Source organism: Phasianus colchicus, chromosome Z (genome assembly GCF_987193195.1).
Source record: "Phasianus colchicus chromosome Z, bPhaCol1.hap1.1, whole genome shotgun sequence".
NCBI classification, from domain to species: domain Eukaryota; kingdom Metazoa; phylum Chordata; class Aves; order Galliformes; family Phasianidae; genus Phasianus; species Phasianus colchicus.
In genome coordinates, this window is record NC_143476.1 from 4337708 (window position 1) to 4359141 (window position 21434).

At 50.8% G+C, this 21434-nt stretch overlaps 2 protein-coding genes across 2 annotated transcripts; both read left to right on the forward strand.

The window, feature by feature from the left end:
- The first annotated feature begins 2758 nt into the window (after positions 1–2758).
- On the forward strand, positions 2759–8059 carry LOC149912268 (maestro heat-like repeat-containing protein family member 2B). Its single transcript, XM_090130960.1, has 16 exons — positions 2759–2902; positions 3037–3202; positions 3338–3436; positions 3596–3747; positions 4625–4717; positions 5002–5071; positions 5189–5302; positions 5388–5461; positions 5793–5912; positions 6056–6163; positions 6347–6506; positions 6634–6674; positions 6821–6962; positions 7353–7405; positions 7718–7775; positions 8055–8059. Exons 1-16 carry the CDS (start codon positions 2759–2761, stop codon positions 8057–8059), a joined length of 1599 nt encoding a protein of 532 aa, XP_089987086.1.
- Positions 8060–10228: 2169 nt separating this feature from the next.
- LOC149912269 (maestro heat-like repeat-containing protein family member 2B) lies at positions 10229–12575 on the forward strand. Its single transcript, XM_090130643.1, has 7 exons — positions 10229–10249; positions 10634–10729; positions 10903–11026; positions 11227–11330; positions 11802–11954; positions 12213–12367; positions 12511–12575. Exons 2-7 carry the CDS (start codon positions 10649–10651, stop codon positions 12560–12562), a joined length of 669 nt encoding a protein of 222 aa, XP_089986769.1. The 5' UTR covers positions 10229–10249; positions 10634–10648; the 3' UTR covers positions 12563–12575.
- The last annotated feature ends 8859 nt before the right edge of the window (positions 12576–21434 follow it).

Genomic DNA, 21434 nt, shown 5'->3' on the forward strand with positions numbered 1-21434 from the left:
ATTTTTTTTCCTTTAAAAAGCCAAACAGCTGAGCTCAATACAAATACCTGTAAGTGACAGAGAGATAATATTTAAGCCAGCATTTAGTGAAGAAATGCTTAAGCAATTCAAATTCCAGCGTTTCAGGCTCTTCTGTCCTGTAAGGGCAAGAGGATGCACACGTCGGAGAGCGTTCCCAGCCCTGGCACAGCCCAGAGATCACTTTACTGCGTTCATTCCGTGGTATCCAGGGAACAGTCTGTCTGTGTGCAGTAGGTAGATTTAATTTCCCAAAATAAAACCTCACGGGTTCAGGTGTGGGAAGAAATAAAGTGGCATTTCTGATTGATGTCTCTCTGAAAATATTTATGAAGAGCCGTAACTGTGGCTGGTATATGAAGTACAGAACTTAGAGAGCTATTTATCTTTCCCCTCTTCTGGAGCATTAACAAGATGTCCTTTCATGGGCTGTGAGTTGGCTGTCGCAGCTCCACACCAACATCAATCGCATTCCTGCAGAGAAAGCTTTGGGGCTGGGTTCAGCTGGACATTTACATCACCTTGTACCATGATGTGTTGTTCTGATGAGCCTCTGGGAATTACACGTTTCAACTGGACCAGGTCAAGGCTTCCCAAAGATACAGCTCCCCTTTTCCAAACAGACAGAATGATAAGACCAAGTAATAAAAGGCACTGCAGTGGAGTTTCCAATTCCGTTAAGCAGTCTCCTTTATTTCACTGTATCCATTTGCCTATACAGCAGTGCAGCCTATGGAGCCTGTGAGATGTTTAGCTATCCAGAGATAGGATGAGCTGAACTCCTCTTCAGGCTGCAGTTGTTTTAGTTACGTCTATGCAGACCATAATGGGGGCTTAGCTCACAGAGAGAAAGTACACATTGCAAGCCAAAGCCCACCCAAAATGTTCAGTGTTGTCTTTCAGAACTGGGTTGGGAGCTCACACAGAGGTGTCAGGTCTGACGTGCAGTTTGAAAGAACCCATATCACATAGGAACAGCAGCCATTCCAGAAAGGTGAGATGCTTTTAGAGATGCTGTTCTGCATCATTCAGCCATTGGTTTTATGGCTTTGCATACCTGTCTTCAGAGACATGCATTCTGCTTTCAAACTCTGTGCTGACTGTGCAGCTCTGGCAGCACATCTCCGTGAAGTAGATGCGGCTCTTCAGTTACTCAGCACAGAATAAATACGTGCCTTATAATTGGCAGCATTTTCTTCACAAATACCTTCCTGCTGAAGCATGCCTCATTTTTCATAGTTTTTCTTCTTGCTCATTTGACAACGCATTCACTTTGAGCCTGTTCCTGCCTTATTTGTTTGGTGTTTTCCTTCACTTTATGTATGTTGCAGCCATTTGTTTTGTAACGAGTAACAGGAGCACGTTTCTAAAAGCACTCGTAAGATGTGTTCATTTCATTTTATTTGTTATAAACATTTCTCCTTGGAATGTGTTTGGGTTTTGTGCCAATCTGACTGTAGCTGTTTACTTAGCACGGCGCATTTCATTCCAGTAAGAACCACCCTCTAACAAGATGAACTCATTTTGCACGAGTGAGTGTGCAATTATGGATTCTTTTCAAAAATAGTGAAAATCCCTTCACTCTTAGAAAAGTTATTAAACTATGTTGATTGCTGACATTCTATGCATCAAATGTAATTGAGCTATGCACATTTATTGTTTCAGAGCATCAGAATGGACAGAAAATTATTGTAATCAGCCAGGAGTATGTTTTAGTTTCTACAGTGAGACAGGGAATTTCTACAGTAACCGTGGTATCCATTAGGATAGTGCTCATGTGCTGGTGCACCAGTATTGCTAAACTGCTGGGGTTTGGTAACCAAGGGCTCCTTCTGAGACCTAAATCTTAAAATTAAGCCCTCGTGAAGTACTTTACCAGTTCAGGTCCTATTTATTAAGCCAGTAAAATGTCTTTATTACAACTTCATGGAAGGAATTCCGCATGGAACCGGAACCCCAGAGCCGAGTGCATCACAGAACATGCTGCGTTTGGGGGCCTGCAGGGCTGCCCTGCGTGCTGCCTGGTCCCCAGCCATTCCCTGTGAGGTGACACTGCGCTGTGATGTCACAGTGGTACCTCGTGCGCCCTCGTGGCAGCGGTGGGAGCGGTGGCTCAGTCCGCTTGTGGGACCCGCAGGAAGCGGAACCAGAGAGAGCGTTGCGTCTACCTGGAGATTTCCTGCTGTCATGGAGCGGCTGAGAGCCCTTCGAGGTGAGTCCCTCCACCTCTCCGCACGCCGTGACGCCGCCCGAGCGCACGTGTGCCTCCAGAGTCAGTTCAGGCCGCGCCGGCAGCACCGTCCTCGCTCTGCTGAGCGCAGCTGCCCGCCGTGGTTTCCCCGGCACCCCAGCAAGGGGAAAGCTCCCTCCCCCGTCCCCGCCAACCGTGGGGCTGGAGGAGCGTTCCTCCCAGAGCCGGCCGGATGCTCGGCCCTGGCTCCGAGCGACACCGGCGGCAGCTGCTCCGCTCTTTGCTTCCAGGTCTCTTTGCCTGTGTGGGCTGCGTGCCCAGACGTACGCGTCGCAGGGAGAGAAGCAGGGTGCCGAGCCCTGTCCCTGTCTCCGCTGTGACTGTGCTGCAACAGCGCCTGCAAGACCGGGAGGTGAGCTGGGGACGTCCGGCCGTGAATCCTTGCCGTGGCGCAGTGCCGTGGTCCTGTGGGTGCCGGGCCGCGGCACCACACCGGCACGGTGATGGGTGGCAGTGGGCGGCTCCCCGAGAGCAAGGGCAAAGCAAAGCATGACTGGTCCCTGTCCCCAGGGTGATCGAGCACAGGTGTACCGCGAGCTGGAGGGCGCCCTGTGGGAAGACGACAGCCGCCCGCCGTGCGGAGTGGTGAACCGGCTGCTGGCAGAGGTGTCCCGGGACCTGACGGCAGCCCAGGTGAGGGGTTACAGCCAAAGGCAAAGGGAGCCGCTGCCCGTGCTGGTGTTGTGCTGGTGGACGGCGGTGGCTCAGCCCTTCCCGGGGCCTCAGGCAGTCTCCTGGACGGTGTGTCACCAGTGACTCCTTTTCAGGGTGTCAGGGACAACGTGAGGACGGCTGCCAGCAACGTCCTGGTGGCTCTGGCCCGGATGCATTTCAGCTTGGTGATGGCTGAGCTCCAGGGCCAGCTGAAGGCCATCGGGGAGAGACCCAAGGATTTCGTGCTCATCACCCTCAGCAAACTGTTCGGCATCTACGGTAGAGTGCTCTCAGCCACCCTACACCTATGACAACTGGGGAAAGGGGTCTTTCCTCTCTGGGGGATGCAGGGCTTCGCCCCCTCCTCTGTTGCTGCCAGGGCTCTGACTGTGGACCTCTCCTTCTCCTCTGCAGCTCCACAGTGCATCCCCTTCACGTGGCTGATGCTGGCTGGCCTGCGCAGTGTGGTGGGCCAGGTGAGGAGCGGCCGGACCCTGCGCCTCGCTTGTGCTGGTGAGTGCTGGCTCCAGAGCAGGGGGCCTCGGGACAGCCCTTGCACCTCGCCCTGCTGCAGGCTCTCACAGGCTGCCTTTTCTCTCACTCTCTTTAAAAAAAAATATATATATATATATATATATTATTCATTATTTTTGTTTGTTTGTTTGTTTTCAGTTTTGAAACAGTGGCTGGATGGAGTGAAGATTCACTTGTCCTCTGGATCCCAATGCCCCTGGCCTGCCATGGAGAAAGAGCGGATCTATGAGAACCTTCAGGAGCTGCTCTTCTCTGTGCTGAGGAACTGGCAGGACTGCCAGGAGGAGGAGGTGAGCCTTGCTGCGCCCCCAGCCAAGGGTGGCAGCGGGGGCACCCATGTGGCAGCTCTGTCTGTGCCCAGTGGGCTGGCAGCTGAGCAGTGATGGGAGGGAGTGGGCTGGCTCTGCAAAGGGCCCCAAAGTGGCTCTGTGGCAGGGAGCAGCTGCATGTCACAGCACTGTGGCAGGAAGAGCTGGGGATGAGGGTCTGGGGAAAACCTGCCTGCCCTCCAGAGCGAGCCCATCCCCTGCTGGGCGTGGGGGTGTGGGGAAGGGGAAGGGAAAGAGAAAGCCTTCTCTGTAGGAAGGGCAGACCTTTGGTCTTTGATGCCGGGCCTCTGCCATCCCTCTCCAGGACAAACAGGCCGTCCTCGGGGCCGTGGCTGCCATGCTGGATGTTCTCCTGCAAGAGGAGCTGCACCAAGAGCACGTCTGGGAGCAGCTCCTCTGGCTTGTGCACCCGTGTCAGGAGATCCAAGACACCTGCAGGGTGGCCAAGGTGAGACGCTGTGCAGGGCTCAGGGTGGACGTGGGGCCAGTGCAAGTGCCACGAGGGGTTGGGGGGTGCAGGGAGGAGGTGGGGAGCCCTTGGAGAAAGGAGGAATGGGTGCCTGAGAGCCTGAGGAGCTCTGTGCTAGCAACTGGGGGGGACCACATCCAGTTGCATCTGATGGGGGAGAAGAGGGCTGCTGGGTGGGAAATGCCTGCAAATGATGCTCAAGCATGGCTCGATTGAGAGCAGAGAGACTCTCGGTGCTGCTGGGAGGTGGGGGATAAAAAGCCTGTGCAGGAGCTTCTCCCTGCAGAGAAACAATTGGGAAAGAGGTTTTCCACTCCCAAGTGGCTAGATGTGGCTTCATCCCTTTCGTCCTCTCCTTGTCTCTTGCAGAGCCTCACTGTCTTCCTGGAGGCCTTAGAGGGCACTGAGTCTGTCATCCAGAACGACAAGTTTCTGGACGTCATGAGTGCCGTGTTCTACCAGGTAAGGGGAGCCTATCCCTGTGCCCACAGCAGTTTCCCTCTTACCTAAGTCCGAGGAGGACTGCAAAGGTCTGAGCCCCTGACTAATGCAGCTGAGCCTTGGCTCCTGCATGCTCACGGCTGTTCCAGAGCCGTGCCTGTCCCCCCAGGGATGCTGTGAGGCAGGCTGGGTTTTGTCTGCCTGTCCTCTTCCTGAGAGTGCCCAGGGAGACGAGAGCAGCAGCACAGCGTCTTTTCCGTCCTCAGTGCTGATGTGATTTTCTCATATGGACTTTGTTCCCACAGCTCTATGACAACACCAAGCAGCACAGCGAGGCTGATCGAGCGGAGCTGACCCACTGCATCATGCTGCAGGGTAAGGAGAGGAGCTTTGGCAATGCTTGCAGTGCCCTTGCCAAAAGGGCCTCTCTCACAAACCTCGGGAATGGGCGTGAGTTTCTTGCTAACATAGCGTGGGATTTCCTCCCTGCAGCCCGGATCTGCCCAGAGGAAATGGTCCTGTTTCTGCAGTCACAGCTGGGCGAGGACTGGGAGGCTGGACGCGTGGCAGCACTGGGTCTGCTCGGTGCTCTGGCTCGCTCTGATGGTCAGTAGCACAGGCTGGGACTTCCAGGGATCCCCTCTGCCATCGGGGTTGTGGCTCCGCTCATGCTTCTGTGCATCTCTTGCAGAGCCCGTGATGATGGAGAAGCTGCCCCAGGTGGTTGAGGCTGTGCAGTGTCTGTGCAGCGACCTCAGGATCCGGGTGAGCTGCTTTGGGAATAGAAAGTGTTGTTGGGGTGGTGATGCTGCTGCCAACACGGGCAGGGCTGGGGTGACTAGAGAGGTGCTGGGGCATTGACCACACGGTCGCGATGGCTCCTGTGGGAGAGCAGGCAGAGTGGAGCGGGCAGGTCCCTGTGCTGTGCTTGGAAAGTGCACAGCCTGGTGCTAAGGCCTGGCCCTCACCTCAGGAGCCAAGGCTCCTCCTCTGCTCCTGTTGTCTCTGCTCGTGCCCAAAGGGCTGCCCCGATGAGCAGGTGGCTTCCCTTTGCCTTCTGACCTGAAAAATCACACCCTCAATTGACCCCTGGCAGGTGAGGACGGCAGTTCTGCATTTCATCGAGGACCTGCTCAGTTCGAACACCCGGAGCTGCTCAGCCTGGGATGTGGTGGGGCACATCTTCACTGAGTTCAGCCGCACCGCTGGAAGAAGGGTAAGGACAGTGGGCAGCATCTTCTTTGGGAAGACCTGTGCTGCTCAGAGGGTGGCACAGAAGCACCGCTGGGGCCGCACCTGAGCCTCCTGAGAGGCTCCTGAGAACTGAGGTAACCGGGTTTCAACACCGTTGTTGTGCAGGCAGCTGGAGACCTTTCTGCCCGGGAAGCCCAGGAAGAAGGAGCTCTGCAGGAGCTGTGCATGGACATCCTGGGGTCTCTGGACGTCTCTGCGACAGGGATGTCCAAAGTAAGTCACATCTGCCCTGCTGCTGCTCCTTGCCTTCGCACCACCTGTTCCTCATCCCACCACCCCAGGTCTCTCCTCCAGCGTGCTCTGAAGCACGCAAGGCTCAGGGAAATTCACAGAGTCCTCTTCGTCTCTGAGCGGAGGCAGGAATGCTGACACGCTCAACTGCCTCGTTCCCGACAGCTCCTGTGGCCACGGCTGCTGCTGTTCGTGGTGCCAGCCCAGCACACCGGCATGCTGATCCCGGTCTCGCGCTGTGTCCGAGCCCTGGCCGAGAGAGAGGATCTGACAGGACGGCGAGTAGAGGAGCTGGATCCCCATTTCCTCAGCTCCATGTTTCAAGGTAGGAGCAGAAGCTCCGCCAGTGAGCTCTGCTGACCTGTGCTACCACCCAGAAGGGACAGCGGAGCTGCGCGTGGCTGGGCACGGAGCGTCTTGGAGTCTGACTCAGCACTTTTTTCTCCTCACAGGCCCACGACTGACTCCCCAGACACTGCTGGCGCGCCTGCTGGTGAGTAGATGCTCCAGAGCCCAGTGCCACCAGCCCCCGGGAGGAAGCAGCACGGCCACGGGCAGAGCTGTTGGCTGCTTCCATCCTGGGGGGAAGCCGCTGCTCTTGCTGCAGAAGTGACCCTGCTTCTCCTTGCTCTCGCTCAGGTGGTGGCAGGGAGCCCTGTTGCAGGCAGCGAACTCCAGGCCGCTGCCTTGCAGCTGATGCAAAACCTCCACAGCAGGTTCCACAGAGCTGTGGGGGCCATGTGGGCCGCTGAGATCCCCCTGCTGCTGCAGTGTCTCCAAGGTAAAGTGCTGGTGGGGAGGGAGAGGCGGAGGCAGGGAAGGGCGGGAGTGAAAATGCAGCTCTCTCTGCAGGGTGGCAGAGGGGAAGCATTGCCTGCAGCCCAGTGCTTGCTCTGCTGCTGTTCCCATTCCAGGGAGACAGCGCTGAGGCCCGGGGATCTTTCCCCGCGGGGATCTGCCCCTTCCAGGACACGGATGGGCCCTTCACGTCCCCTCAGTTAGTTCTGTGTTCCTGCGGGGACAGTGTTTGTGGGGAGGGACAGGTCATGGTGGAGGGGGTGCGGGTCCCAGCTTGGCAGTGTCAAGTGCCCAGGCCAAGCCAGGTTTGCAGCAGCTCTTCTTCTGTGCCTTGATCCCAAGTAAGGGTCTTTTTCTTCCTGTTGCTGTGCAGGGAAAGATGAGAGCTTCCTGGACACTGCAGGGTGGGAGCGCCGTCTGCTGAAGGTACAGCACTGCTGGGTGCAGAGAAGTGCTTGCCTGCCCCAAGTAGCCCCGCTCCCATATGAGCCACCACGGGACAGGAACAGCCTCTCCAGTGCTGCTGAGGAGCCTTTGAGGCGCTGCCTCTTCCGCTCTGTCCCAAGCCCAAGGGGGGTCTTAGGAGAAGAGCGGCAGGCGGCTTTAATGGAGGGAATGCTGGGGGAGCTGGGAGAGGAACTGTTCTTCCAGACACCTCTCCCCAGAGGGCTGCAGCAATTGGGAGTGAGGGAAGAGGCAAAGGGCGAGGGAACATCGTCTTCTCCTGTTCTCCAACAGTTCCTCGGGGTGTCAATGGACACCATACGGGATGAGGCCTGGATCGAGGCCCTGAGCTGTGAGCTGAGCCGGTGGCTGAGCAGCTCTGCCAGCAGCTCTGCAGAAAAGGTGAGTTCCCCCCGGCTCCACCCAGCGGTGCAGCTGCAGGTGTCCAACTGGGGCTGGGGCTGCGGCTGGTGCTCTGCCCACGCGGGATGCTGATGCTGCTTCCCCAGTCTGTGCCCCCAGAGGGCCTTTCCCTGCAAGCTGCCCAGGGATGGATAAAGCTCGGCCCTGCAGCTGCTCTCAGCGACTCCCGGGGAGCGTGGCTCCTTCCCACTTGGCCCTTCCCCAACAGGTTAAGCTGCTGCCACATCTCAGCTTCTTCCTTCCCTTCCCCTGCAGTCTTTCCTGTACAAGGCTCTGGGCACAGTGCTGGGAGCCTGTAAGGGAGTCCTCCACGTCCAGGAGAAGCTGCTGCAGCACCTGGAGGAAGCAAACGCGGAGGACCCATGTGAGGCCCAGGTGAGCCCTGCTCTCCTGCAGCTCCTGCGAGCATCCCCGCTCCGTCCCTGGGGCAGAGGGCTTCTCCTGGCCCTGCTCCGCGCCTTTCCATCTCCTCCCTGCTGCCCTTTTCCTCAGGAGAGGATCTGTAGATGCAGGCCTGTGCCAACTGCCCCTTGTTCTTTTGTGCAGGGAATGGTCTCTCTTCTCAGCCACGCGGCTGAGAGTAACTTCCAAGCAGTCCTGGCCACGCTCACCACGTTTGCGTCCAGGCTGTGCAAAGGCCACAACGCGAGGATTTCCAGGCGCAAGAAGGTAAAGCGTTACGGGTTTCCATCTTGGCATTCTTCTGCCTTATTTTCTGCCTTGGAGCCCAGGTGCATCGCGGGGCACTGGGGGCCGTTGAGCGAGTGTCTCAAGGCATTTCTTCCCACACAGATGGAGCTGGACAGCACGAGAGCTCAGGCCACACGCAGCGCTCTCGTGCTCGCCCACGGCAGCTTGGCACTGCGTGCCTCCAAGGAACAGCTGCTCGCCCACCTGGAGGGAGACATCGTGGGCAACATCCTGATGCTCTACAGCTGCAGCTGCCGGGTGAGAGTCAAAGCGTGCCAGGTGTCTGAGTGCCCAGCTGCAGCCCCTCCACATGGGGGGATGCTGAGAGGGGCCTTCCCTTTCCAAAGGTCCCCCGGGGAATGGTTTGTGCCCAGATGAAGACCCAAGCCCTTCCCTTAGCGTTGCCCCCACGTGTCCCCCTTGCAGCCCTTGTCCCGTCCCACAGTTCAAAGAATGTTCTTCTCTCTTGGGCCTCAGGACCTGCAGAACAACCTCGCACTGGTGCAGAGCATCACCGACTTCAGCTCTGCCTTCCAAGCAGTCGTGGGTGATTCTGCATCCTTTAACCCCTCCTTGAAGGGAAAGCTTCTGGAGATCCTGATGGTGAGTGCCTAGAGGCAGGGCTGCCTGCAGAGTTCTGGGCTGTGCCACGCGGCCCACTTCCCTGGGGGCACACAGGTCTCCATCAGCCACACGTCTCCAGCTGGTGGGGACTTTGGGTGCTGGAGGCAGCTGCTGGGCAGCGGGCTAGGTGCACCAGCTGTCGAGCTGCTGCATCCTGCAGTGCTTCCATGGGAAACATGGGAGTGATGGGGCTGGTGTGTAACAGTTGTGCCTGTCTCGGGGCTGGGTGGAAAAGCTCTCATGTGCCCCCTGCCCACCTTGACAGTGTCTCTCTGGGACTTGCAGGACCTGCTGAAGAAATATTATTCAGGCATTCCTGTCTCCCCAGTGCCCCTCAAGGTGGTCCTGGCCCTGGAGCAGTTGAGGTAAGGTCCCCATTTTGGGTAGCTCCTGAAGGTCTGGAGGGGGTAGGGGGCAAGGAGCCGCATCTATAGGAGTGAAGACTGGGCTGTTGTGCCCAGCAGAGCTGAGGTTCTGGGCAGGGAGAAAGGCCCTGGTGCTCCTGTCCCCTGGCAGGGAAGAGAAGGGAGAGATGGGGTTTCCTTCCCTTCAGAGCGGGAGGTGGTTCACTGCTGCCAGGGAGGAGGTGGGCGCTGCTGGAACTGAAGACAGTGCTCAGCAGCAGGAGCTGGGGGTATTGGCTTAGTAGCTGTTGATTAGGAGAAAGTCAGATGCTGTCTGAACCAGGCTGGAGAGCACTGCTAAAGGCCCTTTCTGATTTCTCTTCCTTTCTTCCTCCTGTCAGCAAGCTGAAGCCCTGTTTTGAAAGCAAGGACATGCGGGAGATGTTGGTCCTGTGCTGCAAGAACATCGTGACGCACCCTTCAGCAGAGATGATGCTGAAGATCAGGAAGTCACAGCACGCAGCGCAGTACCTGCAGGTAACCTGCCGTAAATTTCCCGGCCACCTCTCGGTCAAACCCGACCTCAGCACACACAGCCTATGCTCTGGCAGCAGCCGTGATGCTAAACCTCACTGCCCTCTTCTGCTTTCAGCTTCAGCAAACGTCCCTGAAAGCTCTGGGCCGGCTCATGGCGGTTCTGCTCCAGACAGAGCCCAGTGGCGGCTTCTTTCAGAACATAGTGCATGTGAGTATGTGTGGGGCAAGGGAGAAAGCATGGTGCCTGTCGGCAGTGGGGGCAGATCTGGGGACTGAGGGGGTGATCAGAGGGGAGCAATCTCCTGCTGACGTGCCAGCTCACTGCGAGCTCAGAAATGGGCAGAGCGATGGGCCCTGCAGGGGAAAGGCAGGAGCCAGCCCCTGGCAGGCCACAGCCGAGGAAAAGCTCCCGGGTTAGCAGGCAGGATGACTGCAGAGAGCGGGGGCAGCAGTGCCGGTGCTCAGTGAGGCTGGAGGCCACGTGGAGCCACAGGGCAGCCTTGGGGGAAAGTGCTGGGGAAGGAGGGACAGGGAGAGGGGCGGCAGGAGGGAAAGCAAAGACGTCCTCAGTGAGACAGATGCTCTACCCCAGGTCCTGCAGAAATGCATGGTCTCAGAGAACGTGTGGGAGCGCAAGAGGGCCCTGCAGACCTGCTCCCAGCTGCTGGCTGTTTGCGAAGAGCTTCGAGTGAGTAAAGAGCCCCACCGCATGCCCCCTGCTCCCTCCCCAGAGGCCCTGAGCTGGAAGGCGAGCTCCGCCCAGCTGTGCATGCTGTGCCACGGCGTGAGGAAGGCACAGGCGGAGAAGCCAGGGAGAGCCGGGGCTGCCTACAGCTTTCTTCCTGCCTCTCACCCCTGCAGAGAGCAGATGCCTGCGAGCACTTTGGCTCCCTGGTGGGATTGCTGGCGCCTCTGACGTGCGACCCCATGCCCGCATCCCGCCAGTTGGCTGCCACGTGTCTGAGCTCCCTTCTCCGAATCCAAGGTGAGCAGAGCAGGTTGCACCAGCCCTCTGCCCTCCTCCGTGGCACTGCCAGACCCCATGGGCTGGGCCCTGTTTACAGGAGGGAGAGGCACCGTGCACAGCTCTCTTCTCGTCCCCACCCTGTCCTCTGTCTCTGCCCCGTGGAGAGCGGTTCCATTTCCAGAAGCATGACTTCCCTTTTCTCCCTGGGCTCTTTCCAGCCAAAGCAGCCAACAGGGAGCCAGGAGACATCGGGAGCCTGTCTGAGGGACTGCATGCCTGCAGCAGTGTCTCTCAGCTCCAGACCACGTCCAAAATGGCCATGGTAAGTGGACCCAGAAAGGGGTGGTGGGATCTCTGTGCGGAGGCTTCTGCACGACTCTGTGCTGCTCCCAGCCTTTCACACCGTTTCCAAAATGAGCTGTCACCCTGAGACCGCTGTTCTCAGCAAGCAGCAGGAGGCTCTGAGCTATGGCTGGCCTTCAGGCACGCAGTGCAAGGGGCTGACTCCATGATGTGTGTGTGTGTGTGTGTGTGTGTGTGTGTGTGTGTGCACTTGCGTGCATGTGTGACTGTGGCTGCTGGGAGGTAGGCTTTGCATGTCAGCAGACACCATGGGTGCAGAAGCTGAGCGAAGGCTCAGCCGCCTTCCGTGTAAATAGCAGGGTACGGACAGCAGGAGCGCTGTGAATGGCCGGCAAGCCACTGAGCTAAGAATGCCCTCCAGACTGCTTGGTGCTCTGAAGAGCTGCGCAGAGCAGTGATGGGATCTCTCCTGCTTCTCATCTCTCTGCAGATCGTGTGCAGAAACTTCCCCGTCGAACGCACCGTCGACTTCATGATGGCCACCAAGGAGACCATCCGGAAAGCCACAGGAGTGCGCGTGCGTGCTGCTGGGAAGTGGGTGACCACCTTTCTGCAGATGCACGGGAAGGACATCTGTTGGAACGTAAGAGACTTTCTTTCTCCCACGTGTCTTGGTTTGTTTCTGGCTGTTGCACCATGCCCTGTGCCGTCTGCTCTGATACTAAAGCAGCACAGCCTGAGCGCAGAGCCAGGGCTTGGACAGGGGGGCTGGTTTGAAATTTAGGCTTAGGTGTTGCAGCATGTCAAGGGAGCAGGCACTGCTCACGCGCTGAATGTCCATGGTTAGGCCCTGCAGAGTCCAGGATGCAGCAAGTCCTTCCTTCTCCCCTTCTTCTTCCAGGTGCCACCCATCCTCTACATCCTGCGCAGCTGCGCGTCATCTACGCAGCAGAGCACGTTCGTGCCCTTCCTGTGCCAGGCGGTGGTCATCCTCACCCGCTGTCACACTGAGGCCGTGATGAACAACTTCTCCCGGCCGCCTGGACACACAGACAGGTACTGGCACTCCTGCCTTTGCTGTAGTTGTAGCTTGCCTCTGCCAGAGGGATCCAGGGAGGAGGCAGCTTCTCTTTTTTCCTCTCAAAGTCTGTGTGAGGTGGAAATTACTCAGTCACAACTTGAGACTCTCCATTTTCTAGTGAGACGTGGAAGAGAATAAGAGAGTTCTGCCTTCAACGGTGGAGCCAGTAGAAGAAAAAGGAAGAAAAAGAAAAGGAAATGAAAGGAAAAAGAGAAAATGAAAGAAGAGAAAAAAGAAAAAAAGAGAAGAAGGAGAGAAGGGGAGTAGAAGGGAGAGGAGGGAAAAGGGAAAGGAGAGGGAATGAGGAGGAATGAGAGGAAAGGGGAGGGAAGAAAAAGGGAATGAAAAAGAGAAATTTAAAATGAGGAGAGGAGAGGAGAGGAGAGGAGAGGAGAGGAGAGGAGAGGAGAGGAGAGGAGAGGAGAGGAGAGGAGAGGAGAGGAGAGGAGAGGAGAGGAGAGGAGAGGAGAGGAGAGGAGAGGAGAGGAGAGGAGAGGAGAGGAGAGGAGAGGAGAGGAGAGGAGAGGAGAGAGGAAAAAGGGAAGGAAAAAGGGAAGGAAAAAGAGAAGGAGGGGAAAGGAGGAGAGAAGAGAAAAGAGAAGAGGAGAGGAGAGGAGAGGAGAGGAGAGGAGAGGAGAGGAGAGGAGAGGAGAGGAGAGGAGAGGAGAGGAGAGGAGAGGAGAGGAGAGGAGAGGAGAGGAGAGGAGAGGAGAGGAGAGGAGAGGAGAGGAGAGGAGAGGAGAGGAGAGGAGAGGAGAGGAGAGAAAAATGGGAAGGAAAAAGGGAAGGAAAAAGGGAAGGAAAAAGGGAAGAAAAAAGAGAAGGAGGGGAAAGGAGGAGAGAAGAGAAAAGAGAAGAGGAGAGGAGAGGAGAGGAAAAAGGGAAGGAAAAAGGGAAGGAAAAAGGGAAGGAGGGGAAAGGAGGAGAGAAGAGGAAAAAAGAGAAGAGAAAAAAGAGAAGAGAAGAGAAGAGAAGAGAAGAGAAGAGAAGAGAGGAGAAGAGAAGAGAAGAGAAGAGAAGAGAAGAGAAGAGAAGAGAAGAGAAGAGAAGAGAAGAGAAGAGAAGAGAAGAGAAGAGAAGAGAAGAGAAGAGAAGAGAAGAGAAGAGAAGAGAAGAGAAGAGAAGAGAAGAGAAGAGAAGAGAAGAGAAGAGAAGAGAAGAGAAGAGAAGAGAAGAGAGAAGATTGTATCATTTATTAAGAATAAATAAATGCGAGAATCCTGGCTGAGATGTGAAAAGGGTACTTTTTTAGCAGTCTTCCTATTTATAGCTGAAGGAATCTGGGAAGCTCATCTAGTGCAATCCCCTGCCTTAGCAGAACTCCTAGATTAGGTCACTCAGGAACACATCCAGGCAGGTTTTGAGTAATGTCTCCAGAGAAGGAGACCCCACAGCCTCTCTGGGCAACCTGCTCCAGTGCTCCATCACCCTTACTGAAGGGTCTGAAAGTCTGAATGGCCTTCAGAATTGAAAAACTAGTTGAGTTATGAACTGTACAAGTTTACCTCAGCAGTCTAAGTGCATGTGTCTCTCATGAAACTAGGACACATCTACACGTCTCTTTTTCCCCCTTAAATTCCTCACATCCCTAGCATCTATGACAAAGTGTGTCATAATATGTTGGCAGACAGTGCTTGGTGGCAGGCTTTAATTTTAACAGTCTTTCAGACCAGAAGCTGTGTAGCTCAGCTCTAGATTCAGACACTTACATTTAGACACTCAAATGTAGTTGCTGCAGACGCCTTAAATTTGGAGGCTCCTCAGTTGTGCAGTCAGACATGAGTACCACTGAGAGAATCTGGTCCATGTTGGAGCTGTGGGTGGTTCCTCACTGAGTGGCTGACGCTCGTTCAAAGCTCAGCAATGTCTCTTGGCAACTCAGATGCCAAAGAGGTATTTATCTGCTAGCTCTGCTTATCTTGGCAGCAAATCTGGAAATATTCACACAATAATTTGCATTATTTTGGCAACAGCACGAAATGTGAACCAACAGTAATAGAAGCCACTCTCAGCAGTGGCAGATGGGCTGCACAGCTAAGGGTGGAATTAGGCTGCAAGTTCACACATCTCTCACAACTACGCTGTGCTCCTAGTTAGATTCAGTGGGTTTACAGACTTCCAGAAGCAAAAGCAGCTGTCAGCCACGCTCAATTAGACAGGTTGGCAGATGTTTGGCCTCACTAGAACATCGTGAGGACACAGAACAAACTCCAAGGTAGCCCAGCAATAGCATTTCTCACACTGGAGAAGAGTAAGGAGGCTGTGGATGCCCATCCCTGGAGGTATTCGAGGCCAGGCTGGATGTGGCTCTGGGCAGCCTGGTTGAGTGCTTGGTGCCCTGCACACAGCAGGGGCGTTGAAACTGTGTGATCATTGTTCCTTTCAACCCAGGCTATTCTGTGATTCTATGATTCTCTGATACATTTTATTCACAGACAAAGGTCACATGCCTTGCTGTACGTTGCAGAAAAGCATCATGAAGAAAAAGCACAGGTCCGACTGCTGGCCCAGGAGCAGCACTTAGTTATTACATGAGATGCACCTGGATGTTCTGGCACGTTTCTGATTGCTTCTTAAGCACAGACCAAGAGCCTACAGGAGAGCCTCTTACACGCATGCAAAATTGAGGAGAGGGGGTGGTAGGAGGCTATTTTTTCTCTAGGGCCCAGTCCAAAACTGACACACAGGTTGTTTAAAGGCACTTCTGTCTACAAATTCTGAAGACTCAGGGCCTATGTCCATGAGAAGGACAGGCATAACAAAATCCACAGAGGTGTCATGGCTGTAATGTCTGTCTGTTCCTCTGGACGCGGGGTAATTTTCTCAGCACAGAAATACTAAGCTTTCAACCTCCATTCACTGCAACTTTATGATCTGCTGATTCATAAACCTGCCACTACAGCTTACTTCCATAAACTCAGCCTGAAACTGCTTTAGTGCAATCGTGTCAGGTCTATTAGCTCACACATTATCTTGATCTTTTGAAGATGGCAGCAGCTGCATGTCCTCGACACAGAATAGCAAAATACAAAAACAATCCTCTCTATCCGTGCACACAATATCTGTTAACTTGCTGCATTGGATCAGATACGAACTCTGCAGCAGAAAGAAAGAAATGTGTGTTCAGTCTGTTTGGTAAATAAACCCAGAGCTCAGAGCAGGGCTGTGTCACAGGGGCAGGTCTATGAGTCAGCAGATCATAATGTGATTATCTGATGAGAAAATTACTTATGGAGAGAGAATTTAGGTCTGCTTTAAGGGAATGCTTAAGCAAGGAATTTTTAATTTCATTTTCCATAAATGTCCATGACAGAAAAATAAATACGTAAATAAATAAAATTAAGTGTACCTAAAGAAAGGGAAAACGAAAAAGATTAGAAGATTTTTTTTCCCTGGAATTACAAATTAAGAACCAGAAGATCTCTCGGTACATACTTTTATTAGTTTATTTCCTTCAGCAACTACCCATGGCCTACTTGAAGACAAACAGTAGGAAAACATTTAAAAAATAAAGGACTTTACATACACCTACACAATCTATTCAGAGACTCTAACAGAAGAAATGATTTTCTTTCTGTAATTCCTAAATGCAAGTTTGGTATTCACAATAGGAAACAAAGAGCAAGAGAGAATAGTGACAATCACAAGGTGGAAAATGAGATGCAAAGATTCACCACTGGTAATACAAGAAGACTGGGAAATGTTTTTAATGGTTTTCTCTGTTGCAATTCATGGAGGAAAAGCAAAAGTGGCCCAGTGTCTCTCCTGGAGACCACGCTGTTACTTACTCATGTAACTTGTTTCCTTTGTGTGTCATGTGCAAAGAGAAATAAAGCTCTCCTTGCGTGTGTTTAATTCAAACCTGGAGCGGCAGGAAGAATGCTGTTATCTGTCCCCAGTGCGCATCCTGCTGACTCAGACGTGTGAAGTCACAAGCAGAACTGAGGAAGCAAGAAATGCTTTCACTACAGCTGAGGTCTGCACATTCTGCACTGCGTCTGCTGGACACCATCAAAGGTCTCAGTAGGGGATGAAGGAGGATACATCTTCAGCAGCTCCACATCTGGCAAACTGTCTGGAAAGTTAAGTTCACACAGTTGAAGCTGCCTGAAGCACAGCAGCAGATGGCGTTACAGACAGATGCCAGGAAAAAAAAGTGTTATTTTCTGCAAACATATACAAGCACTGAAATGCTGCTTAGATGAAAAGGTTACTACATCATGCACTAGTTGCTTGTTGCTTTTTCAAGAACAAGAGCACAAGTTTAAACTTTTCCTTATTTCCTTGACAAATGGCTAAGATAAAATAAAACTATGTTTTAATTTTTGCACTAAAAGAAACACTACAACAGCAAAAATGAACAACTTGATTTTGATTTTTTTTTTTTTTTCCTCTCCCTCTCCTTTTTAACCTTAGAATATCATATAGGGAAGAACCACTGGTGTCCCCACACAATATGACATAACCCCACTGACACAGCAGTACTGGTTAATGTCTTTTTTTAAGGCTGCCAAATATGCAAACAGAAACAGGCTAGACTTCTAATGTGGCCGAATATTTCCCTTTCCAGGTAACAACTCCATTAATCACGTACCTTCATCTACCTGTCCAGCAGTTCATTGTTTTTCTGCTGAAAGAGACTTTGCAATTAAAATCGTACTGAAATGAGAGCCATAGTTTTCCAGAATGAAGACTCAGAATGCCCTCAGTGAAAAACAATCTATTTCTTTTAAAAAAGATTTCTCATTTGCACCATGGCTTATTATACATGTAGAAGTATGTTCATTTTGTGTGTGTCTCAAGTTTACCACCAACATGCAGCATAAGAAATGCACACATTTTTTATTCTAAATGAAGTTGAAACAAATTATTTTCAAAGATTTCTTAATACAATCCTGGTGAAATGTTCTGTATTTACGAATCTCTATTTTCTCACTGAAGGTGGTTCCATAGTGCTGCTCACTGGACAAGAGGAATAATTTACTGCATTATTTGGTGGCTGTTTTTCACAGCCTGATGTTAAAACAGCTGGTCTTGTCCTACTGCCTCTTCCTCCCTGAAAAGCAAACTAAACAAATCAACAAATAAATAAAAGGGAATGTACAGACAGAAACTTAATTCACACCATTAGCTTATCCAGCTATCAAACTGCATTCAGACGAGGTGATTTTGAGAGTAGTTCCTCCCATGAACTACAACTCTGACTCTCAACAGAAATGATTTCTGTTCTCAACAATTTCAGTGCCTGTAAGTGCAGCCCTGCCTTACCTTCTTGGAGAGTTCTAATGAAATCTTAGGAAAACTTGCCTCCCTCACTTTCAGGATCTCCAATCTTTAAGTCCGTGTCAGCATTCACTTTTTGGCTACCGCCTATTCAGTGACAGAAAGCCAGCATGCATGTTTCAGTTTGTTTTCCAAGCTTGCCCTTTGACAACAGAATGATGAAAAGACACCACGTTTCTCCAGCCGGTTGCTGATTTGAACACAAGCTGAAGTGGTGTGAGCGGTTTCCCATGAAGTAACTTGGCAGTTTAATTATCAAATGCATTAGTTGTGTTTTCTAGTTTCTATTAGTAGGGGAGAGAAAGCTGAAACTTCAAGTAAGCTTCATGTGCTGTTAGGAAAGACCCTGGATAACGGTGCTTCTCATTAGTACAAGGTGTCACCGCCTGGGAGTTAAGTTTTTGTGTAGCGAAAACCACCAGCAGAAAAGTCAGTCTGCCCTTCATATTCATTTCCTTTATTGCCACATTCCAGCATTTTTTCCTGTAAATACCACGGCCAAAGGAATATTTAGGGCAGTTTCGGCATATGTGGGGAGATTCAAGTCATCGTTCCATCAATCAGTGTCTCTTATTCTGCCAGCATCTGACAGGTGACAAACTGGTCTTCTGTTTTTCTAGGGTAGACATCACTGAGCAATGATAAAGAGGAATCAATCCTATACAATTAAGGAGGAAATTAAGAAGAAATTAAGAAGAAAAGAATTGAGAAGAAAAATGTATGAGATCTGCTCATTCTGGGAGTGAAGCAAGTCTTGTGGTCAGTAGACGAAAAGATGATTCAGAAACATGGAAGATATATTTTTGTATATCAGAAGTATAGTTAATGGGAAGATACATGAGTTAAGTGACAGGTAACCATAATTTCAGTGTTAAAATGTCCGTTTGGATCGTTGTTAATTTGTTTAATGTACTTAGCAGTGTATTAGCAGAAGATATTTTAAGGTACATATTTTAGTGTCTCTGTGGCAGATGCTTGGTTTTCATAAACCACACGTATATTTTACTTTTAAAATAAAAGCAGGGTGCCTCATCCAGAGGCTAATTATACTGCAAAGCAAAACCAGCATGTTGCTCTACACAGGTTACCAAAGCCATCCTCCTTCAGCTAGATCTGGCTACTTAATAGATTTCATTAGCTGGGAACAGTTTCCAAAGCACTCTGTTAAAGCCATTTCCAAACCATTCTGTCCCAGGGCAGGAAGAAATATTAGCACGTGTCCAAACAAAAATTGCTACAACTTTTTTTGTTCCCAAAAGAGAGATGAAATGGACAAATTTGTATTTTCTCATTCCTGACATGAGAATACAGTACAGCTAAAGAGAACAGGTAGTCAGAGCTTCACTGAACATAAACCATTCTGTAATGAATAAGTCCTTTATTTTTTTGTTCTATCAGATAGCAAACCCCAGAATAACAACTGTCCCACTGACTCTGTGTCAATGTGAGGATTAGAGGGAAGAGTGGAGAAAAGTGGCTTAATTGTATTTGTATGAATGAAGAAGATTAAATCATTTCATCAGTATTTGTAACACAGTTTACCTGCTTTCAGGTAACATAAGCAATCTCCATTTTAAGCAGTACCTCTTGACCTGGGGAAAGAACATCCAGCAGTTCTGGAGGCTATAACATACACTATATAAGTGCTCTCACAAAAAGTACTGGTGCTGTGATGAGCTCAACCTTCCCCTTCTTTCACATCACCAGTGCTGTGGAGCAAGGGGCAAGTTCTCAGAGCAAACACGGTAAGAACAATCCATGCACTGAAAGGCACACTCATACAGTGCTATACAATGCAAAATAGTTTTCTTACTAACAGTGATGGTGAAGATAAGAGCCAACTGACCTACAATCTACAGAACATTTCTACCAATACATCCATGTGAACCTCCCTTCTCCACTCTTTGCCCTCTCCTTTCAGACACAGGACACTCACCTGAGACGCAGTGTAGACAGGAATCTTTCAAATAAGCACAGGACATCTAACACCAATTAAGCCTCCCCAGCTTTTCTCTTGGCCTGTAACTTTCTCTCCAAAAGCATACACATCTTCTGTAGGATCCATGGCATATTTGCAGGCTTCTGAATGTTTCAGGTGTCCCAAGGCATCTAAAATAGTTGTAGCCATTCATGCACAAGCACCTGAATTCTACTCAGCGATCTGCAAGGAGAAAATCTCAAGAGTAACATGAGCGTACTTTGTTTGCAAGAACATCATCTGCAGGTTTCTGTTCCTTCCGTTACTGTTTCCTACTTTCACACTGCCAAGAAAAAGCACAGCAACAGAAAAAGGGCACAGGAATATACATCCTTCATTTCTAAGCCCTTGGTGAACTGAATTTCCCACACTGTCTGGAGATGCCTCGGCAAACTTCTTTCTAAATCACACCCAGCTGCACAGTGCCAAAGGGCTGCCGTCCTGTAACCAAGTGCTGTCAGAACATGGAAGCATGACTTTCTACATCTACTACATGTACTTTCTTTCCATCGAGCCAGAAATGTCGTACCTTCCAAATCATGATGCTGGTAGAGACCACAGACAGTGCCAACAGCTTCCAGGAGAAGCCATGTAACAGCAACTTCAATCAAGGAGCAAAAATTACAAGAGAAAGGAAGTGCAGCTGATGGTTCCCTCATACTGTAAATAAATCTCTAGAAATGGGAACAAAACACAGCTTTTAGCAGTATTAGATGTCGCACAAGGAAAACTGTATTGAAATGTTTTTCAGAATTTGCTCTACAAGTTTTGCTCCTTGCAAAATCTGCAGATAGGATAACCCTTGTGCTGCCATTTTTCTTCCTGCAGATGAAGCTGCTAAAGAGAGAATTGATATATGCAGGAATTGCAGTCAGAGGTACATAAAAGTGTGAATAACTGATAGCCCAGAATCCACAAAACAGCATAATATCTTTTCAATATTGAAAAAAAAAAAAAAAATAAAATATTTTTTAAACTTAAATAGACGTTTTATGTAAAATGCGTGCTCCAGTGACAACTGTAACATGCAATCTTACCTGTATCCTTCAATAAGCCAAAATGTAACAAAAGAAATGGACTATGTTTCTAGAGAACTGATTTTCTAGGTCACACCTGCACTATGTTCATCCTAAAATACTGAATTATGAAAACATTTAGCTTTGTACTCTGAAACTCATTTGCTCAAACTATGTACTGCTATGAATGCACATAATATCAATCAAGTATCCATGAAGCAGCAGACTGTCAAGAAAGAGGTAATCACAGTGCTTTTTGCTAAACATACTCCTATGATTTCATCACAGTTTTCAAATTACGCTGGCTTTGAAATTTGGAGTATTTGCTGGTTTTGAGTCATCAGTGTCAGAGCTCTCCTTCTTTCTATTTCATGCTGCTTTGTCAATTCTACCGTATCATTCTCTTTGGAATTGTTTGCCATCAGTAGGAAAATAATGTCCTTTGTTCAGCCTTCTTTAATGGTTAACTCAAGGGAGAAGCAGAACATGCTGAAAGGCCAGCTAAGTTGTTTAGAAGTATGTTCTCTAAGAACATGGAGTGCACTACACTGGTAAGAGTAACCAGGGGCTTTGATGAGCAGTACTAAAATATCCTGTAGTCTGGAATAAAGTCCTGGCCCCAACTTTCATATACCATGTTGTGTTCATCTCTAAGGTTCACGCTTGGGCAAGAAACACAGCTTGGATGCAGAAAGTAAGAAACAAACAAAAGCTGAAAACAACAACAATTTTTTTAAAAGGATGGAAGAGTTCTCTGCCACTCAG

Coding starts and splice junctions, on each gene's coding strand:
- LOC149912269 (XM_090130643.1), top strand. CDS start 10,649: ATGGTCTCAGAGAACGTGTGGGAGCGCAAGAGGGCCCTGCAGACCTGC. Junction 10,730..10,902: donor CTGTTTGCGAAGAGCTTCGA/GTGAGTAAAGAG, acceptor TCACCCCTGCAG/AGAGCAGATGCCTGCGAGCA. Junction 11,955..12,212: donor GGAAGGACATCTGTTGGAAC/GTAAGAGACTTT, acceptor TTCTTCTTCCAG/GTGCCACCCATCCTCTACAT.
- LOC149912268 (XM_090130960.1), top strand. CDS start 2,759: ATGACTGGTCCCTGTCCCCAGGGTGATCGAGCACAGGTGTACCGCGAG. Junction 6,963..7,352: donor GCTGCTGCAGTGTCTCCAAG/GTAAAGTGCTGG, acceptor GTTGCTGTGCAG/GGAAAGATGAGAGCTTCCTG. Junction 7,406..7,717: donor GGGAGCGCCGTCTGCTGAAG/GTACAGCACTGC, acceptor GTTCTCCAACAG/TTCCTCGGGGTGTCAATGGA.